The sequence below is a fragment of the Saimiri boliviensis genome, chromosome 14, assembly GCF_048565385.1.
Source record: "Saimiri boliviensis isolate mSaiBol1 chromosome 14, mSaiBol1.pri, whole genome shotgun sequence".
Lineage (NCBI taxonomy): Eukaryota > Metazoa > Chordata > Mammalia > Primates > Cebidae > Saimiri > Saimiri boliviensis.
Window position 1 is genome coordinate 55,305,006 of NC_133462.1, and position 16,487 is coordinate 55,321,492.

The 16,487-nt window shown below is 40.7% G+C and overlaps 1 protein-coding gene across 2 annotated transcripts in view; it reads right to left on the reverse strand.

Annotated features, from left to right (window-relative positions):
* Positions 1 to 7,360: 7,360 nt before the first annotated feature.
* The window catches only part of CRB1 (crumbs cell polarity complex component 1), a 223,985-nt gene continuing 214,858 nt past the window's right edge, over positions 7,361 to 16,487 (reverse strand). For both annotated transcript variants that reach the window (XM_003944139.4, XM_003944138.4), the window contains one exon: positions 7,361 to 8,153. In XM_003944139.4, the coding sequence (XP_003944188.2) occupies positions 7,938 to 8,153 (216 nt within the window). In that variant the 3' untranslated portion in view covers positions 7,361 to 7,937. The remainder of the gene's footprint in view (positions 8,154 to 16,487) is intronic.

Consider the following 16,487-nt stretch of genomic DNA (forward strand, 5'->3'; position numbering starts at 1 on the left):
AGGATGAGTTCATGTCCTTTGCAGGGACATGGATGAAGCTGGAAACCATCATTCTCAGCAAACTGACACAAGAACAGAAAACCAAACACCGCATGTTCTCACTCACAAGTGGTGTTGAGCCATGAGAACACACGGACACAGGGAGGGCAACATCACACACCGGGGTCTGTCAGGGGTCGGGGTCTATGGGAGGGATACCAGGATGTGGGAGGATAGGGGAGGGAGAGCATCAGGAGAAATACCTAATGTAGATGACAGGGTGATGGATGCAGCAAACCACCATGGCACATTTATACCTGTGTCACAAACCTGCACGTTCTGCACATGTACCCTAGAACTTAAAGTATAATAATAAAAAAAATAAGTGAAACAAAAGACTTCTCAGCAAGATCAGTGTAGGGATTGGAGTTTCAAAAATGCTGGATGAGACTTTGAATTAAGGAGTCTTTCACTAATAAGCAGCAAGAGAGTAAAGCCTACAAAAGAGGGTTACAGTCTGAAATTTGGTGGAAAATACAAGTTACAATACCCAGTTGGTTGAATTAAGTGCTGATCATATTCAGTTGCTCAGAAAGGTCACATTTATGCTTTCAAATATTCAATTATTGCTTCAAATAATCAATGATCGCAAATACCTGTTTTTGAATATAGCTGTTTGTGGAGAGTAATGGTATTTGGCTGGATTATAAATCTCATTCCACATCTGAGGACAGAAATTTACCAACTACAGTACACATCCTAACTGGCATTTAAAGGCAGCAATCTTTATAGTCTTGAGGCGAAAATAACCTAACTTTAAGAAATGAGTTTTTGATATCTCACTGATAGCAGTGAACAAAATATCATAGCATCCCCTAAATCTGTTTTTACTTCCTCTATATTATTGATTAAATAACGTCATATCTGTTTGTCTAGTCTCTTGTCAGCAACGGTTTCATGGAAGATGACTGACTTTGACCAAATTTGTTCCTGAACACCAATAGAATCTGACTTGAGTTTTGAACTATAAATTGATCTACCATCTTGAAATAGTTTCACCAAGTTTTATAATCTCTAGTTTTTATTTTTTGATTAAAAAATACAGAAAGAAATATCCTATGGACATAGGTGTAATCATCCCTTTTAAAATAAGCTGCAGGCCCATTGCAGTGGCTCATGCCTGTAATCCCAGCATTTTGAGAGGCCAAGGCGAGCGGACCACTCGAGGTCAGCCGTTCAAAACCAGCCTGCCCAATATGGTGAAACCCATCTCTACTAAAAATACAAAAATGAGTCACATATGGTGGTGTGCACCTGTAATCCCAGCTGCTTGGGAGGCTGAGGCAGGAGAATCGCTTGAACCCGGGAGGTAGAGGTTGCAGTGAGCTGAGATCATGCCACTGCACTCCAGTCTGGGTGACAGAGAGAGAATCTGTCTCAAAATAAATAAATAAATTAATTAAATAGATTGAAAATAATTATTAAACAGACTTTAAAATTAACTATGCCTGGCAACAATGAATTTATTTTGACAACGATGAGTCTTTTATAATAGTCTCATCTCTAGACTATTATCTCTGAGGGCAGATGTTAATCTACTGAAATGCTTTCAGAAGGTTACTAGAACTCTGAAAGTTCACTGGAACTCTAGTAAATACAAACAAATTTGATTTTATCAGTAGGGTGTGTGTGTGGCCAGTTTCTTCAAGGGAGAAGTGGAGGAATTAATGTGTATTTCATTTAAGTTACCCTCTGTCAATTCGGATGATGATATCACATTTTCCTCTGTAGTTGTGGATGATGTTTCATCCTTCATCCTTTTTTCTTCCATGGTAATGCCTCTCATTCTGTCAACATGATAAATGCTAAATAAACCGGCATAGTTGGAATCTTTGATTCTGGCCATTAGATGCTTCAGACACAGAGTTTATTAAATTGATGATTTTGGATCTTCTTCCATTTGAGACACTTAAATCCAATTACTGCAGGTTCTATATTTGAATTACATTGGTATTTGGCAGTATATGGGTGTTGAACTGAAATCCGTGTCCTATTCAGATCACCAACCAAGAGAACCCTCTGGCTTCCCTTCTGTCTATCAGAGCACCAATTACCAATGCATTTGAAAAATAATAAATACTTTTAGAAAAATTTCAGCCTGGCTTCATGCAGGGATGTCTATATTCTGGACATGAAAAGCCTAATGGCTTTGGAAATTCAATAAAAGCTAAAGTTAGGCTTAACTAAAATTTTTATTTATGCAAAAATATTTTCAAATTAAACCTACTCTGGGTGGTTAGTGCTAGTTGTTTACATTAAAAAAAAAAGACAAAATGCCAAAATGATTCAAATGTAGAGCAATTTCTTTTTAAAGTGAGCATTAGAAAATGGGACTGACCTTGCAAAATAAGGTGTTTGAATCATTCTAGAAGTCTGGGAAAGCTAACATAGAAGTTATCTTGTGGACCACCTGCCTCACGTGGTAAAAGGTTTTTGCAACCATGCAAAGCTGGTTGGGCATGTAGCTGAATGAATGAATTCATGCTGCAGCCAAATCTTTGACATGAAGGATTGAGTCAAAATGGAGTCCTGGAGCTCCTATCCTGTAGGAACTTTTCATAACACCTGAATCTGCTTTCATTCAGTTTGCCTTATTTCAGCCATAAACGAGCTCAGTTTCAAGCCAGGAGCCTCAAGCTGCAAACCATGAGCGCCTCTAAAAGAGGCTCTGCTCAGAGCTGGAAGATGAAGATTTGGGAGCCGTTTTCAAGGGGAGATTGTCGCCTCCCATCCTAGGAGGCCTGTGACTGGTGATTACAGCAGCTGTCCTCAGGCAGGCACGGCCAAATGTATTGGATAGATGCTGTTCCCAGGTTTTCTGGAACCGTGTGAAGCAAAGTCGGGGTACCAAAGCATAGGACGATTGGTTTAAATGGGAACCACGCATTTCTGTCATCACTATTCAATGCAATGCACAGCAGTGAAAACTACATTTGTGCTGGAAGCAAGATGAACTCTGAAAAGTCATATTCGCTCCAGATAATGCCCCTGCCAAGCACGAAACCAGGTGAAAGTTGGCTAGCTAATCGTTATCAGAAGGATGATTTAAACCAAGATACATGGGCTGGTATTTCTTGCTGTTAATGAAAATAGATGATTCTGATTTCCTAACAAAAGAGGTTTAAGGAGTAACTCCAAAAGACAGGGCCAAAAAACCATAATAATAAAGTCACCTCTACAAAGTACAACTCAGAAAAAAATCTTTAGTTGTTTGGAGGCCTGAGGGACCTGAGACATTTTGATTTATTTCTGACAATTTTATTGAGGACATACAAGTGATATGTACAGTTTATTTTATTCTTACAGATGAATTAAATTCTTTTCTTTTCTTTTTTTTTTTTTTTTTTTTTGAGATGGAGTTTCACTCTTATTACCCAGGCTGGAGTGCAATGGCACGATCTCAGCTCACTGCAACCTCCGCCTCCTGGGTTCAAGCAATTCTCCTGCCTCAGCCTCCTGAGTAGCTGGGATTACAGGCACGCACCACTATGCCCAGCTAATTTTTTGTATTTTTAGTAGAGACGAGGTTTCACCATGTTGACCAGGATGGTCTCGATCTCTTGACCTCGTGATTCACCCGCCTCGGCCTCCCAAAGTGCTGGGATTACAGGCGTGAGCCACCGTGCCTGGCAGCGAATTAAATTCTTTAGTTGGATGGGACCACCATCATGAGGCAATTTGAAGTTATGGGAATGACACGAAAAAATTATCTTTCTCTGCACAAAACCTGCTTATTTTACTAACAGATTATAAGACAGATGGGAAGGAGGGTAGGAAAAAAATGGTTACCTATTTGGTTTGTTTGGTAGATAAAGTTGAAGGTGGGAGTGTGGAAATAATTCAAATGTTACTGCTGCTTGTCATTTGTCCTACTAACACTTCACCTCATCTGAATCATAATAATAGATGCTATGTATTGCGTGCTTACTTGCAGTTGAGCATTTTCCAAGAATGTTACCATAATGTGCCTGTGCAATAGAGGTTTGATTCCCACTTTTCAGATTAAGCTCAGATCACCTGGATGGGGCATTTCAGAAATTCAAACCTATGTTTGTCTGCAGAGACTCTTGAAATGAAGATAAAAGTTCCTCCCTCTAAGGCTGTTGTGAGGTCTTAATGAGGCAGAATGCATGCAGCCTAGCGAGCTTAAGATAGTCTTGACCTCCCGCAAGAGCTCAGGATGGGATCCCTCAACATGATTATGATAATCACTGTTATCACTGCTATGATGCCTTCTAGTTCTACCTCTATTTCCTATTACTGGTACTCTTCAGTTACTGCCGCTAGTACTAATTGGCAATAATAATTATTATTATGGCTACACAGGGCCAGACTCGGGACCATACCTGTCTCAGTCTCAGATAGGAGGATCTGTTGAGCGGAGGTAATTTAGGAAGAAAACAGGGGAAGGCTTGACAGCTGACTTAAGTTACAGTCATTTGTCATTTCCTGCTTCTCTTTGCACTCACGGTGACTACAGAAGCCACATGAGGGTCCACTTGAAGGAGGCTTCCTGTCACTCCTTGTAAACTCACACCAGATGTGTGCCTTCTAGGTCGGCTGACTTGGGCCAGGGTTCACCCTCGGGCAGGAAGTAGGCCGGCTGTGTCCACTTTACACCATGCTCCAAAGCCTTCGAACAGCTGCACCGTGAGGACTGTGACCCTCGGCGCCGCCCGGACCTGTGTTTGTGTGAAATGGCTCTTCACCCTCATTTGCCATCCTGAGAGAAATCTGACATAGAGGTGTCATATTTTATTTATAACATACTAGTTATTGTTCCCATACAAATGAATACTGTACTGCATAGTCCACCTGTTCCCAGAGCAACAGCAAAGAAATTAGACTCAAAGAAGTACATCATATTGCCATATTCCTTAGGTTGCCTCATCGATGTGAATAATTGTGTTTCATTTGTCTGTTACAAATCACTCTACGCCCTAGTGGCTTGAAAGAATTGACTGTTTCTCATGATTTTGTGGATTGAGTGGGTGGTTCCTTTGCTGTTTTCATATAGGTCACTAAGCGATTGCATCCAGCAGGCAACACTGAGGCTGGGTTCAGCAGGATGGCTGGCACGGCTGGGCCTCTCTTTTGACATGTTATTTTCATTCCAAGCTTCTTCGCAGTGCGGCAGTCTCAGGGTCGCCTTCCAAGAGAGAAAAACAGAAGCTGCAAGCCTCTCGCGTCTGGGGCAGCATCCTTTCCGTGGCATTCTGTTAGCCACAGCAAATCACAGGGCCAGCCCTGATTCAAGGGGAAGGCAAGCAGCCTCCTCTGGGTGGGAGGGGTGGCAAGGTCACATCGCGAATGAGCATGGGAGGAACCGCTGTGGTGTTTTGCTGTGCTCTTTGAAACCAGTCCTAACACAAATTTTGAAAATGCACTGGATTAAAAAGCTGCACCATCATTGATCATGCAGATACTACACTTTCGACAAAGATGAGGTCTACCTTGTTAAATACAGTTCATACAGATACTTCATGGGGCTAATTTGGAAGCATTCTTAGCATAAGATACTGAACCTTTAGCTTCTTCAAAGATAAAAAGATTTGGCTTGCTGGGACAGCGTGTAAATGTCCATGCGCTGGGAGTGTCCACATGGAAAGAATCACTCATTTATTCACATCTGCATACATTTATTTGTGCATGTATTTGGACATACATTCCTATGCAAAGCTCTAAGCTAGATACTGAAATAGAGCAGATATTCAGATTAATTAAACCGATGGACCATTTTATATCCTGTGATTGTGCGTGTGTGTGTGTGTGTGTGTGTGTGTGTGTGTGAGACTCAGCTACTTCTTTTTTCAAGCATGAGCTTTCTTTTCTTTTTCATGTGGACTTCTATTAAGAAGCTGTATCTCATACAAAAGTAAATATAGCTCATGGCGTACTTCACATGCAGATGCCAGAGACATCCTTTTTCTTGACCTTACACTTAAAGCAATATCGATATGGATAAAAAACCTGAGATTAAGACATTAGGTAGGCTACAGAGCCATGATAATTTTATTACTAGGGAATCCAATGACAGCCCACACAGATCTTGGGCTCATTGTTTTTTTTCTGGTGGCAGGTACAAACTTGAGAACCATCCATTCATTGTTTGTTCATTGATCCAGAAAATATTTACTGTGTTTTCACTGTGAGGTAGGCCTGTTCTAGGTGAGAGATACTGGAGTAAAAAAATAGTTCTTACCCTCATATATCCTAAATTCTAGGTAAAGATTGAGAATGAAAAAAAGCAGTCTCTCAGGTGGTCATAAATAGTATGGAAAAAAAAAAATAAAGCCGAGTTTAAGGAAATGAGGGGAAAGTATCGAAAGAGATGGACAGTGAGGTAAGAGGAAAATCAAGATGAAATGGTGTCCCATTGTGTGGAGATTACTTCAGGAGCAATGACAATTGTTTCAAATGCCTCAGGGAGGCCAGGTAAGCTGAGGACGGAGGACTGGACATTGTGCTTGGCCATGTGGAGGTCATAGAGTGGTGATGAGAAAAGCCAAATTAGTTAAAATTCAAGACAGGATGAGAGAAAAGGAAACAGAAAATACAGAAAACTGCTTTGTAGATGTTTTGCTGAAAAGGGGTATTGAGGAATGGGATAGTTATTGGAGGGAGATGTGGGCCACAGGAGATAATTTTATACGATAGGAAATATGATAGTTTGGTGCTGACGGGATGCTCCAGTACAGTGGGAAACTGAGGATGTAGAAGAGAAGGGAGCTTGCTGAATTGGTGTCCTTCAGTAGTTGAGATGGATGAATTCTGCTAGACCAGATTTAAAAGTTCATGTTATTCAACATGTTGAGCGTATACCCAGAACATATATGCATCTATTCTTAAATTTTATCTGTATTCTACAACAGTAGCATGTGTCATACATTTCAAAGCATATATAAAAATATAACCAGATACTTTGTAGAAAAAAAATGTAAAAATAGAAGCCCCAGTATTTCATCCCAATATCCCATAGTCTTCCACACATACTCCTTAAAGTACACACATTTAACTTTGGAGTTCTTACCTGTAGACACTGTCCCTGTTTGGCACTGACTTACTTAACAGCAGTTGAAAGAAAAGAACTTGATTTTTTGTACTGGAGAATCTGAGTTTTCCTCCGTTCTGATTTCTATCTTGGAAGCGTTCTGACTTAACCAATCCTTTACAAAGAGTAATAACTTTAAAATGTAACCAACTTGAGATGGTTTAGTTAAAAGATCTAATTCATAAGCACGGTCTTTAAATGTTCCTAGAGGTTACGTGGGTCACACATAGTGTCACAAAAACGCAAAAAGTACTCAGAAAGGAGAACAACCACATTTCAATTTTTATTTGTTGCCATTGGGTCACTGTTTTGAACCACAGGTCATTCCCATGGCTTTCTCTGCATCCATGAGTGAAGGACGAAAGTATACGAGCCATCACTGGTATACAACAACAGCCTTGGACCACATGATACGAGAAGTGAGGAATGTAGCCAATTTCTTTCCTGTAGTTTCTGTATAAACACATGGCAGTTCACATGGAAACTACAGAAAGTGCAGAAGCCTAAAGCGCAGACTAAAAGTTGTCCCCAGGTTGAAAAGATGAAAGAGTTTAAGTGACACCCACTGGAACTTTGCTCAGAAGACTTTACTCTCTGTAAGATGTTTTTGCTAATTATAAGGCTGAAATCACTGACATAGACTATTTTGCGATTGGCTGATATAACAATCAAACAATGGTGTCAGTGGAACCACGTGAAAGCCTTTAAGGTAGTCAAAGGAAACATTCCTGTAGTTCCAGTGTCATCCCAGTTGCAGATTCACATCGTCAGGCATGTCAGAGACCCCTGAAGAACAGTCGTCACATCCACAGTGTGTGGATCCCGATCTCGAAGGGACACAATGCTCCTAAATCAGTCTCTCCATCGCAGGGGGCGGCATCAAGTTCCACATTTCTACTCGAGAGCCCTCCTTCTCCTGACGGTTGGGGCTGTAGGTTCCCTGAGTGGCCCTTTTGTTGGAGGTGACAACAGAAGCCACGACGGCCAGCAAGAGGATCAGTAACAAGGCGAGGGTCACTGAGCCAAGAGCGGTGAAAACATCCGAGATCAAGCCATCTGCCAACTGGAAAGATTGAAATCGTTGGGATGTGAATGCTACAGCAAAGGCAAATAAATATTCAAGACAATGAAACTATCCTGGAAGGAAGACCAACCAGAGCAAGCTGGTACCACTCAGTACTGTAGAAAGACCAAGGTACTACACGAAAGTCAGATGTTCTTATTCGCAAGTCATTTGTAAATAATAATATATCTAGCATCTAAAGTCTACAGTCAGAAAATACGGCATGAAAAATCTACGGAATTTACCGAATCTGTTAATCTCAGTGACTGAGATCGTTCATGTAGCAACAAAGGCAAAAGATGAGTCCACACTTATAGTTCTAAAATGATTCTACGTCTATAGCTATGTATTATTCATGATCTCTTTCCTCCCTTGCCAAAAGTTCTGATTTGGGACTGAAAAAATGGTTATTTTACAGTTTTGTTTAGTTTTGCTGTGTCGGGAAAGGACGAAATTAAATTAGTTGGGTCTTATGGGAAAAAATCTTGAGACAGAGGAGGGGCTGTGATGTGCTGGTCTCACAGGGGATTTCCACAGGAATCACTTTGATTCGGATTCGACATGGCAGTTGAATGGTTGTAAAGGCACATGAGCTTAATGCTGAATCTAAGCATCTAGCAAAAGAAAGCAGCAGGTGGAGCCCTGTCAAGGGGAGCTGGGTCCTGGGCTCTCAAGAGTTGTTATTTTTACACAACAGTTTGATTAATGTTAATTCCAATGTGTTTGCAAAACACTTTTTAGCAACCCGAACTCCATCAGTTTAGCAGTGGGTAACATGAAACTGTGATTGAGCTGTATAGAGCTATTAAAGACAGAAAGCAGTGACTGTTTGAATTTTGCAACTGATTTTTTTCAAAGCCATATTTCTGTCAGAGTAAATCAGGAGTAAACTCTTCTACCTTCTCATTTAGCTTTCTCTATGACTCATCCCCACATTAACAAACCAATCTATTACAAATGAAATCTTTGTTTAACATCCTAGAGAACTTAAATATCTTTTCTATTATTAGTCTCTTTCTTTTCATTCCCTGTGTCTAGGTTTAAATTATTATACAATTAATATAATATTCTAATATCTTCAGAGTATTGTCTTGGATCTACTCATGATAAGCCTTGCTCAAATGTGGTTTATTAGTTTGTGCATTCATTCAACAATACTTATTGACCATTCACTATGAGCATTTACTGAGCCAGGAAATAAAAATACAAAGACAAATAAAAGTTTGGAATCTGGAGCTCAAATTCTGGAGATAGAAGAGGAAGGCACACACAAACACATATACAAATAATCATAATACATTATAGATAGGCATTATGACAGGGTGATGAATTAATTGTGTTGGGGCATAGGTGGAGTAAAATTGGAAAGAGACATGATTAGCCTTTGAAGGATTAGTGGACGCTCAAGTACACCAAGGAGGAAATTTCACTTGAATGAGACAATCTCGGGTGGCTCATGCCTGTAATCCCAGCACTTTGGGAGGCTGAAGCGGGTGGATCAACTGAGGTCAGGAGTTTGAGATCAGCCAGGCCAACATGGTGAAATCCTGTCTCTACTAAAAATACAAAAATTAGTTGGGTGTGGTGGAGGATGCTTGTGATCCCAGCTGCTTGGGAGGCTGAGGCAGGAGAATCGCTTGAACCTGAGAAGAGGAGGTTGATGTAACCTGAGATTGCACCACTACACTCTAGCCTGGGCAATGGAGCAAAACTCTGTCTCAAAATAACAAAACCAAAACATAAAAGGCAAGAAGATATAAAAGTCCATAGAATTTAGGGAAACAGTAAGAAACCCAGTGTGGCCAAAGACATTGACCATGAATGTGTATGTTCGAACTGGGAAGAGATGAGAAGAGTTGGTGAAAGAAAATACTGTAAAGAAGAAGGATCTCGTCAAGAAACGTGAATGCCACACTACACTCAGACTTTGTCCTGCAGTCAGTGAGGAGCCACTGAACATAGTTAATCAAGAGCACGATATAAGATCTGGTAACAGCGTGGAGGATGGGAGATAGTGTAGCTGGGTAAGAAACTGGAGGTAGAGAAGTTAGTTTATCTTATTAGTCATGATCAGAGATTACCTAGGTCTAAATTTAGCAAAGGTGTGAGAATTGAAGGGAAAGATTGGTTGAGAGGGATTTCTGAGGTAAATTCAGCATCACCCCATGTCAGATTGTATGGGGTCCTGGGGAAGGGAGGAAGGATGAAGTTGGCTGTTGATACTACATTAGATGAGCAGGTGGATCGGGATGTCCTTCATTGAAATTGGGTTCACATGAGGAAAAATGGGTTTCACATGTGGTTTGTGAAGGAAGACTCTGAGTTCAGGTTGGGAAAAGCTGGTCTTAGGTAGCTTGGAGACATTCAAGACTTTGGGACTATTAGATAATTAGAAATAATTTTACTACCCCATCTCCACTTCACATTTCTGTGAAAAATTCTGGGTTAGAACAACTTTTCATCCTCCAGTGATGGGAACTTTTGAAGTAAATCATATAGGACTTCATAGAGTTCAGCAGTTTTTTAGAAAAATAGTTTATGTTAACTAGAGGGCAAGCTCTCCATCCATACTGTATGATCATGCTTTTATACGATCTTTTAATTTATAATGATTACATCTTTTATAAATAAAGATAACTCTGGCCTAGGAAAGAGGAACAGAACTGTAGAGTTGGTCTTCAAAGGTCAAAAGGCCGAGACACAGAAAGGCAGATAAAATCTAACCAGCAAAACACCTTGGTAATATCCAATGATCTTTAGAAAACGCACACTCTGGTTCTTAGATACTGATTTTATCTTAATTTGTCCAGTAAATCATGTCATCTTTTGGAGTAAATGGCTGTTCCTGGATAAAAGAGTTGGGAGTGTCCACACCCATGCATATGAGAAAAATCATTTGGTTTGTCTCTGTTTTCTAAACTTTTCTGGGCCCTGCTCTTCTCATTCAGCCAGAGTTGATTACACTGGGTAAACTGAGGCCTCCTAGATCCTCTCCTCTGCTTCGTTGTGACAGGAGAGGAAGAGGGACTCATGGGGGTAGGGACCTGAGTCCTTACTAGTACCCCAATTCACAAGGCTGACCTGTTTCACATATTTTGTGATTTCTGAGCAACCAAGTTCTTCATCTACTGTTGCTTTGCTGTCCTTAAAATGTGATAAAAATAGAAGAGCAAATGCAAGGCCTGGGGTCCAGCCCCACCTCTGCCAGTCCTGGCTGTGTAATGAAGTGGTTAAGAGGTCAGTCTTTAGAGGCAGAGACCTGGGTTTGATTCCTGGCTCCGTCAAATACTTCTGCAAACACAAGCAAGTTATTTCACCTCTTAGAGACTCATTTTCACCACCTATAAAATGGAATGTTAATATCTACTTCAAAGGATGGGACCAAATAAAACACAAAGAATGTAAAATACAAAAAGCACAGCCTATAGGAAGTTCTCAAATACATGAACATATTAGTAGTCATTAGTATCCCATTTATCATTATCCCTAATTCTATTTGCTTTTAAAAGATAAAACTAGAATTCCCTCAGGACCTTGCAGGATGACAAGGGAGCCAACCTAAAAACCTAATATTGCAATTCCCAGCCTCATATAAAGTTTTTGATGAAACAGTCCCCCTAACTGTATCAAATAGGGCATGTCATTAAGCTTTAGAGTGAACTGAATGAGTAGGGTTTTGAAATCGCCTCTTGAGGGCCCTTTGCTTTTAAATTCCTATGGTTGAAAGGCTTTTTTTCCTCTACTATTCTTCAACTGTGCTTAAAATATACAGCACTAGGATGGATCTTTTGATAACTGAAACTGCTAGGACACATGAGCTGATGATGGAGGCCTCCGGGTGCAGGATGAGGTTTAAGGCCAGCCCTATTTAGATTGGTTGTGCTCTAACACTGCACTTTTGAATAACCTTTTCCTGAAAGGACAGACCCCAAATTAATTATAAATATCATGTAAAATTGTTTTTTCTAAAAAACGACATGCTATCTCTAGTCAGTTATCATATTAACATCTTTTAAAGATGTATATTGGACATATGATTAATTTAAACTGTGATGACTTTGAACTCTATATCTGCAGAATAAAATAGATGTTGCACTTTTTCCCCTCAAAGAGGATTTATTCTGAAACATTAACTGGGTTCTGGCCTATATAGGACCCAAGCAAGGTTCTGCCATGGTATTCTATGAAACTCTCAAATCCTGTTTTGAACCTTCATTCCTGACTGTCGTATGCCAGAATATTCTAGCACCATACATTAACGTGTGTTTTTCCTTTTAATCCCAGAGCAGAAATTTCATCCGGTTTCTTCTGAAGGGGACTTGGAGACAGCATGCACTTGCTAAGCAGACAGAAAAGGATTTGAATCCAGTTTCGCTGGATTAGTATCTCAGCCTACATATACTTTAGTATACTTAGTACACTTAGCCTACATATACTGTTTTCCCACTGCTCTCAGAAACGTCTTAAGAATGAAAGAGCAAATTTAAGTCCTGGGATCCAGCCCTACTTTTTGCCACTCCAGGCTGTGTCATGAAGCGGTGAAGAGCTCTGGTCATAGACTGTTTTTCCATCGTATATGTAGGCTAAGTATACAACATGAGGACAATAATTCCCATGCCTTAGAATTGTTCTGAGAGTTATAGTGTTCAGTGGATATAGAGTTTCTCATGGGACACACGCACAGGACGAGAACTTTGATCCGTGTGGTTGCTCTTGTTTATGATCCTGAGTGACCTTCCCCTGATTGATTTTCATGATCCTGTTGGATTTCAGAACTCCTACCATCCACTCAGGGCTGAACTTGTGAACAAGGAGGGGCTTCAGGTTATTACGCTCATGTGACACTGGTAGAAGGCTGTGCAATCTGGGTCTATCAGAACCGGCTGTTACTAATTGCTTGACAGTTCATCTAATTTGGAAGACACAAAATGAGCTGGAAATAAAAGAAACGAGATGAATTCTGTTGTCAGCATCAGGATCTATCTTTCATGATATTTAGGGCCGATGACAGCATTCGAAATAATGTGAAAACAGTAAACATATCAGAAGGAGCCCTGAAAAACTATGAAATGTTGCAGGATTTTTTTGGAAAATGTAACCTCACCTTTCCAAGTGAATGGAGGTGCAAACACGAAAGCTTTGACTTCAAGTGAGGAAATTCAAGAGCTGATGCTGCAGCCACCACCCTATCTGAGGTCTTCTCTCATGCCTGCGTTTTTTAAAACCGACAGAAGTATGTTTGTGATTAAAATGGAGACAATATTTGGGGTTGAAAACTGGCTCCTTGGAAACACTCCAGTGGAGTGAATTACTTTAAGTCTTTCCCGGAATTCAGTTGTGTATATATCAGTTACATAGAAATATGTGGAGACAGTTTAAGACGGGAGGTTAAAATGTTTGAATGTGCCAATTGATTACAGGTTACATTTCAGCTTCAATACGTGCATTTCTGAAACTAGTTGTGTCTGTGTGTGTATTTAGTGTTACATCAAATAACCAAGTCAGACCATTATGTGCAATTAAGAAAATTAGTGATTCATGGAAAATTACTTTAAACACATTGTATCTTTAAAATGCTAGTTAGAATATTTGTCTTCCATCTACATATATTATGCAAAATAAAGTCATCTCTTGAATGCTTATCCTCTAAAATGTTTAAGAAAGGAATAAAACTTCAGAGCAGTTCTTGTGAATTATTATTCTAACAAGCAGATCGTCAGCTTGGTGGATGGTAAAAACCTCCCACACAGACCTCTACCACAGATACAGTCCTTGAACTATTTCTTATCAGTGAATCGTTAGAAACGGCCGTTTCCATAGTAATATTGAATATGTGCCAAAACCCTGTTTTTAAAATTAATATTGCTATAGCAGCCAATTTTCAACCGTAAATACACTGTCCATTTTACAGCCATAAGGGAAAAATAAGGTATTAAAAAGCCAAAAGAGAGGACTCGGGGAGTATCTTGGGATAAGGAGGAGGGATATCCAGCCAGATGCTCCTTTCACCAAATAAAAGGCTTAGGAATGTGAAGAAAGGACAGCGATCAGAGAGCCACCAGGCACCTTGCCTTCTGAGCAGCAGACCGACAGCAGGGAACAGGGGAGGGAGGGATCTGCGCTGCATGCCGAGTACCAGCTTCCCCTTGGCACTGCCCCATCTCTTCATCTGGCTGCTCTGCTTCTCCCAGAAAACAGACACGCTCCCACTGGGACTGCTGGGAACAGAACAATGGTGAGCTGTGGCCCCCTCCAAGGGCTGTAAGACTGCCGTTAGCAGGGTTTGAAGTTCCTTGCTGGAAGAAGAAGGAATCCAACATAACGTCTTTGTCATTCATTTTCACCACGTGATTACAATTTCTTAGAACTATGCTGATTGGGGTCAGCACAATAGCCAGGGGAGGAAAAACTGAGCTGAGATGGGACAGTCTGGGGAGCCACAGCCTGGAAGATGCTTCCTGGGAACCTTCTGATATGATTTCCATGCCAGGAGGAATGGTGTAGCTATGACAGGAAGGAACAGGCTACAACACCTACTTTGGAAATGTCCTGTCAACACACTGGAGATAAATGAGAAAAAGAAACTGATCTAACATAAGGATATATATTTGGAATTCTAGTTCCAGTTAAACAACCAGCCTCTTAACATTAACCCAAGCACGACATATTTCCTCCCGTAGACCTTGAGGGAAAAGACTCAGTGACGCTGAGATTTGACATGTGCTGCGACATCGTTCATAAAGAGACATGTTTATTCCTGCATTAAACAAGTTGTGTAATCACAATGCTAGCTAGAAGTAGAGTGGTGAGCCAAACAGTCCCTGGCAGGAGCCAGCACAGGCATTGGATCTGTCAGAGCAAGTATCAAGACAATTCACAACCTCTCTCCTACTTAGGATGCCAGATTTTCGTTAGAAGCATAGATGCAGCTAGAAGTTTGAGGACGTTGCTTTCATATTTTCTCTCCGTAAGCAGGTGGTATAAGTGATAGCATTGTTTTCTTTGGAGCACATGGCCTTGTGAATAAAAATTGTCTCTTTGTCTCATACAAGAACCAAATCCCAGCAGCTGAAACTCAGTTATATTTCATTATGTTTTGTAAATTTATTGTTGAAAGATAATAGCTAGACCATTTTTTCTGACCCTGTGTCAGTGGTTTTGCCAGATGTTTTTAATACAGTATACACGTTAATTCTCCTAATAACTCCACTAAGTAGGCGTCACTGTTTGCTGTCACCTTCTTGGGGAGACCTTCCCTGACCATCCTCTTCGATGGCAATCTGCTTTCATTCTCTCAAGCACCGTGGCACCATGTGACGTCTATAGAGCACGTGCGTCTCCTGCTGTGATGGAAGCTCTATTCAGGTGTAGATATTTGCCTTTCTTGTTCCAGATTGTCTCCCTGGCGCCTGGAACAGCATCTGTCCCACAGAGACACTTCAGACTGCCACTTGGCAGAAGGGAGTTAAAACTTAAAGAGGTTGTCCAGCAGCATGCACTGAGCTATTGACTTTATCAACACAGAGCTTCTTCCTCTTGGAATTTTTACCTAATAAAAACCTCAGCACGTGTCCAGCAGAGGAATAGAGGCGGCAAGGGGAGGAGCCGTCTCTGAGGTGCTGCTGGTAGACTTCGGTGTGGCAGAGAAGGGATAAGATGGTCCCGGAGCCAACCAGACATGAATACGGTTGAGTATTATTCCTTTTTGTGAAATCAACAACAAACAATCTGTTTTTACCTTTTCCTGCCCCTCATATCTAGAATGGAAACATTATCAAGTGAGACAATCAGGAGCTGGTAGTGAGGATGAAAAACAGAAATAAAAGTAAAAAATCAGCCACAGCCAGCTATCATTGGCTACATGTGAATTATTCTTTTTGTCTCTGTTAGATGAACTACATTAGCTTGGCCTATTTTGGTCTCAGAAAAGCTGTGTGGACACTCATGCTTTCCTCCCTTTTTCTCTTCTCTTTATTTCATTTTAGTATAGTGGTGCTAAAGATTCAGAGTGTGTAAATCATTCAGCGCTATGAGGTGCAAACACTTTAGTTTTCAAAGCACATCCCTTCTATCTCTTTGTTGCGCTGTGCCCAGACCCATTTGTAACCAATTCCCCTACCATTCTGTTCAAACTTCTCTTTTCTGCATTCCCACAGTCACAATGCTGGTCCGAGGCATAACTGTCTTCTCCCCAGGTAATTCATCTATTCTCTATACACTCTTACTCCCTCCAGAATCTACGTCCTTCATCCAGCTCCACAGAAAAAATGACCTTACTTACCTGACTAGGAAGCCCTGGGAACGAGCGATATCAAACCTAACCATATCAAATAT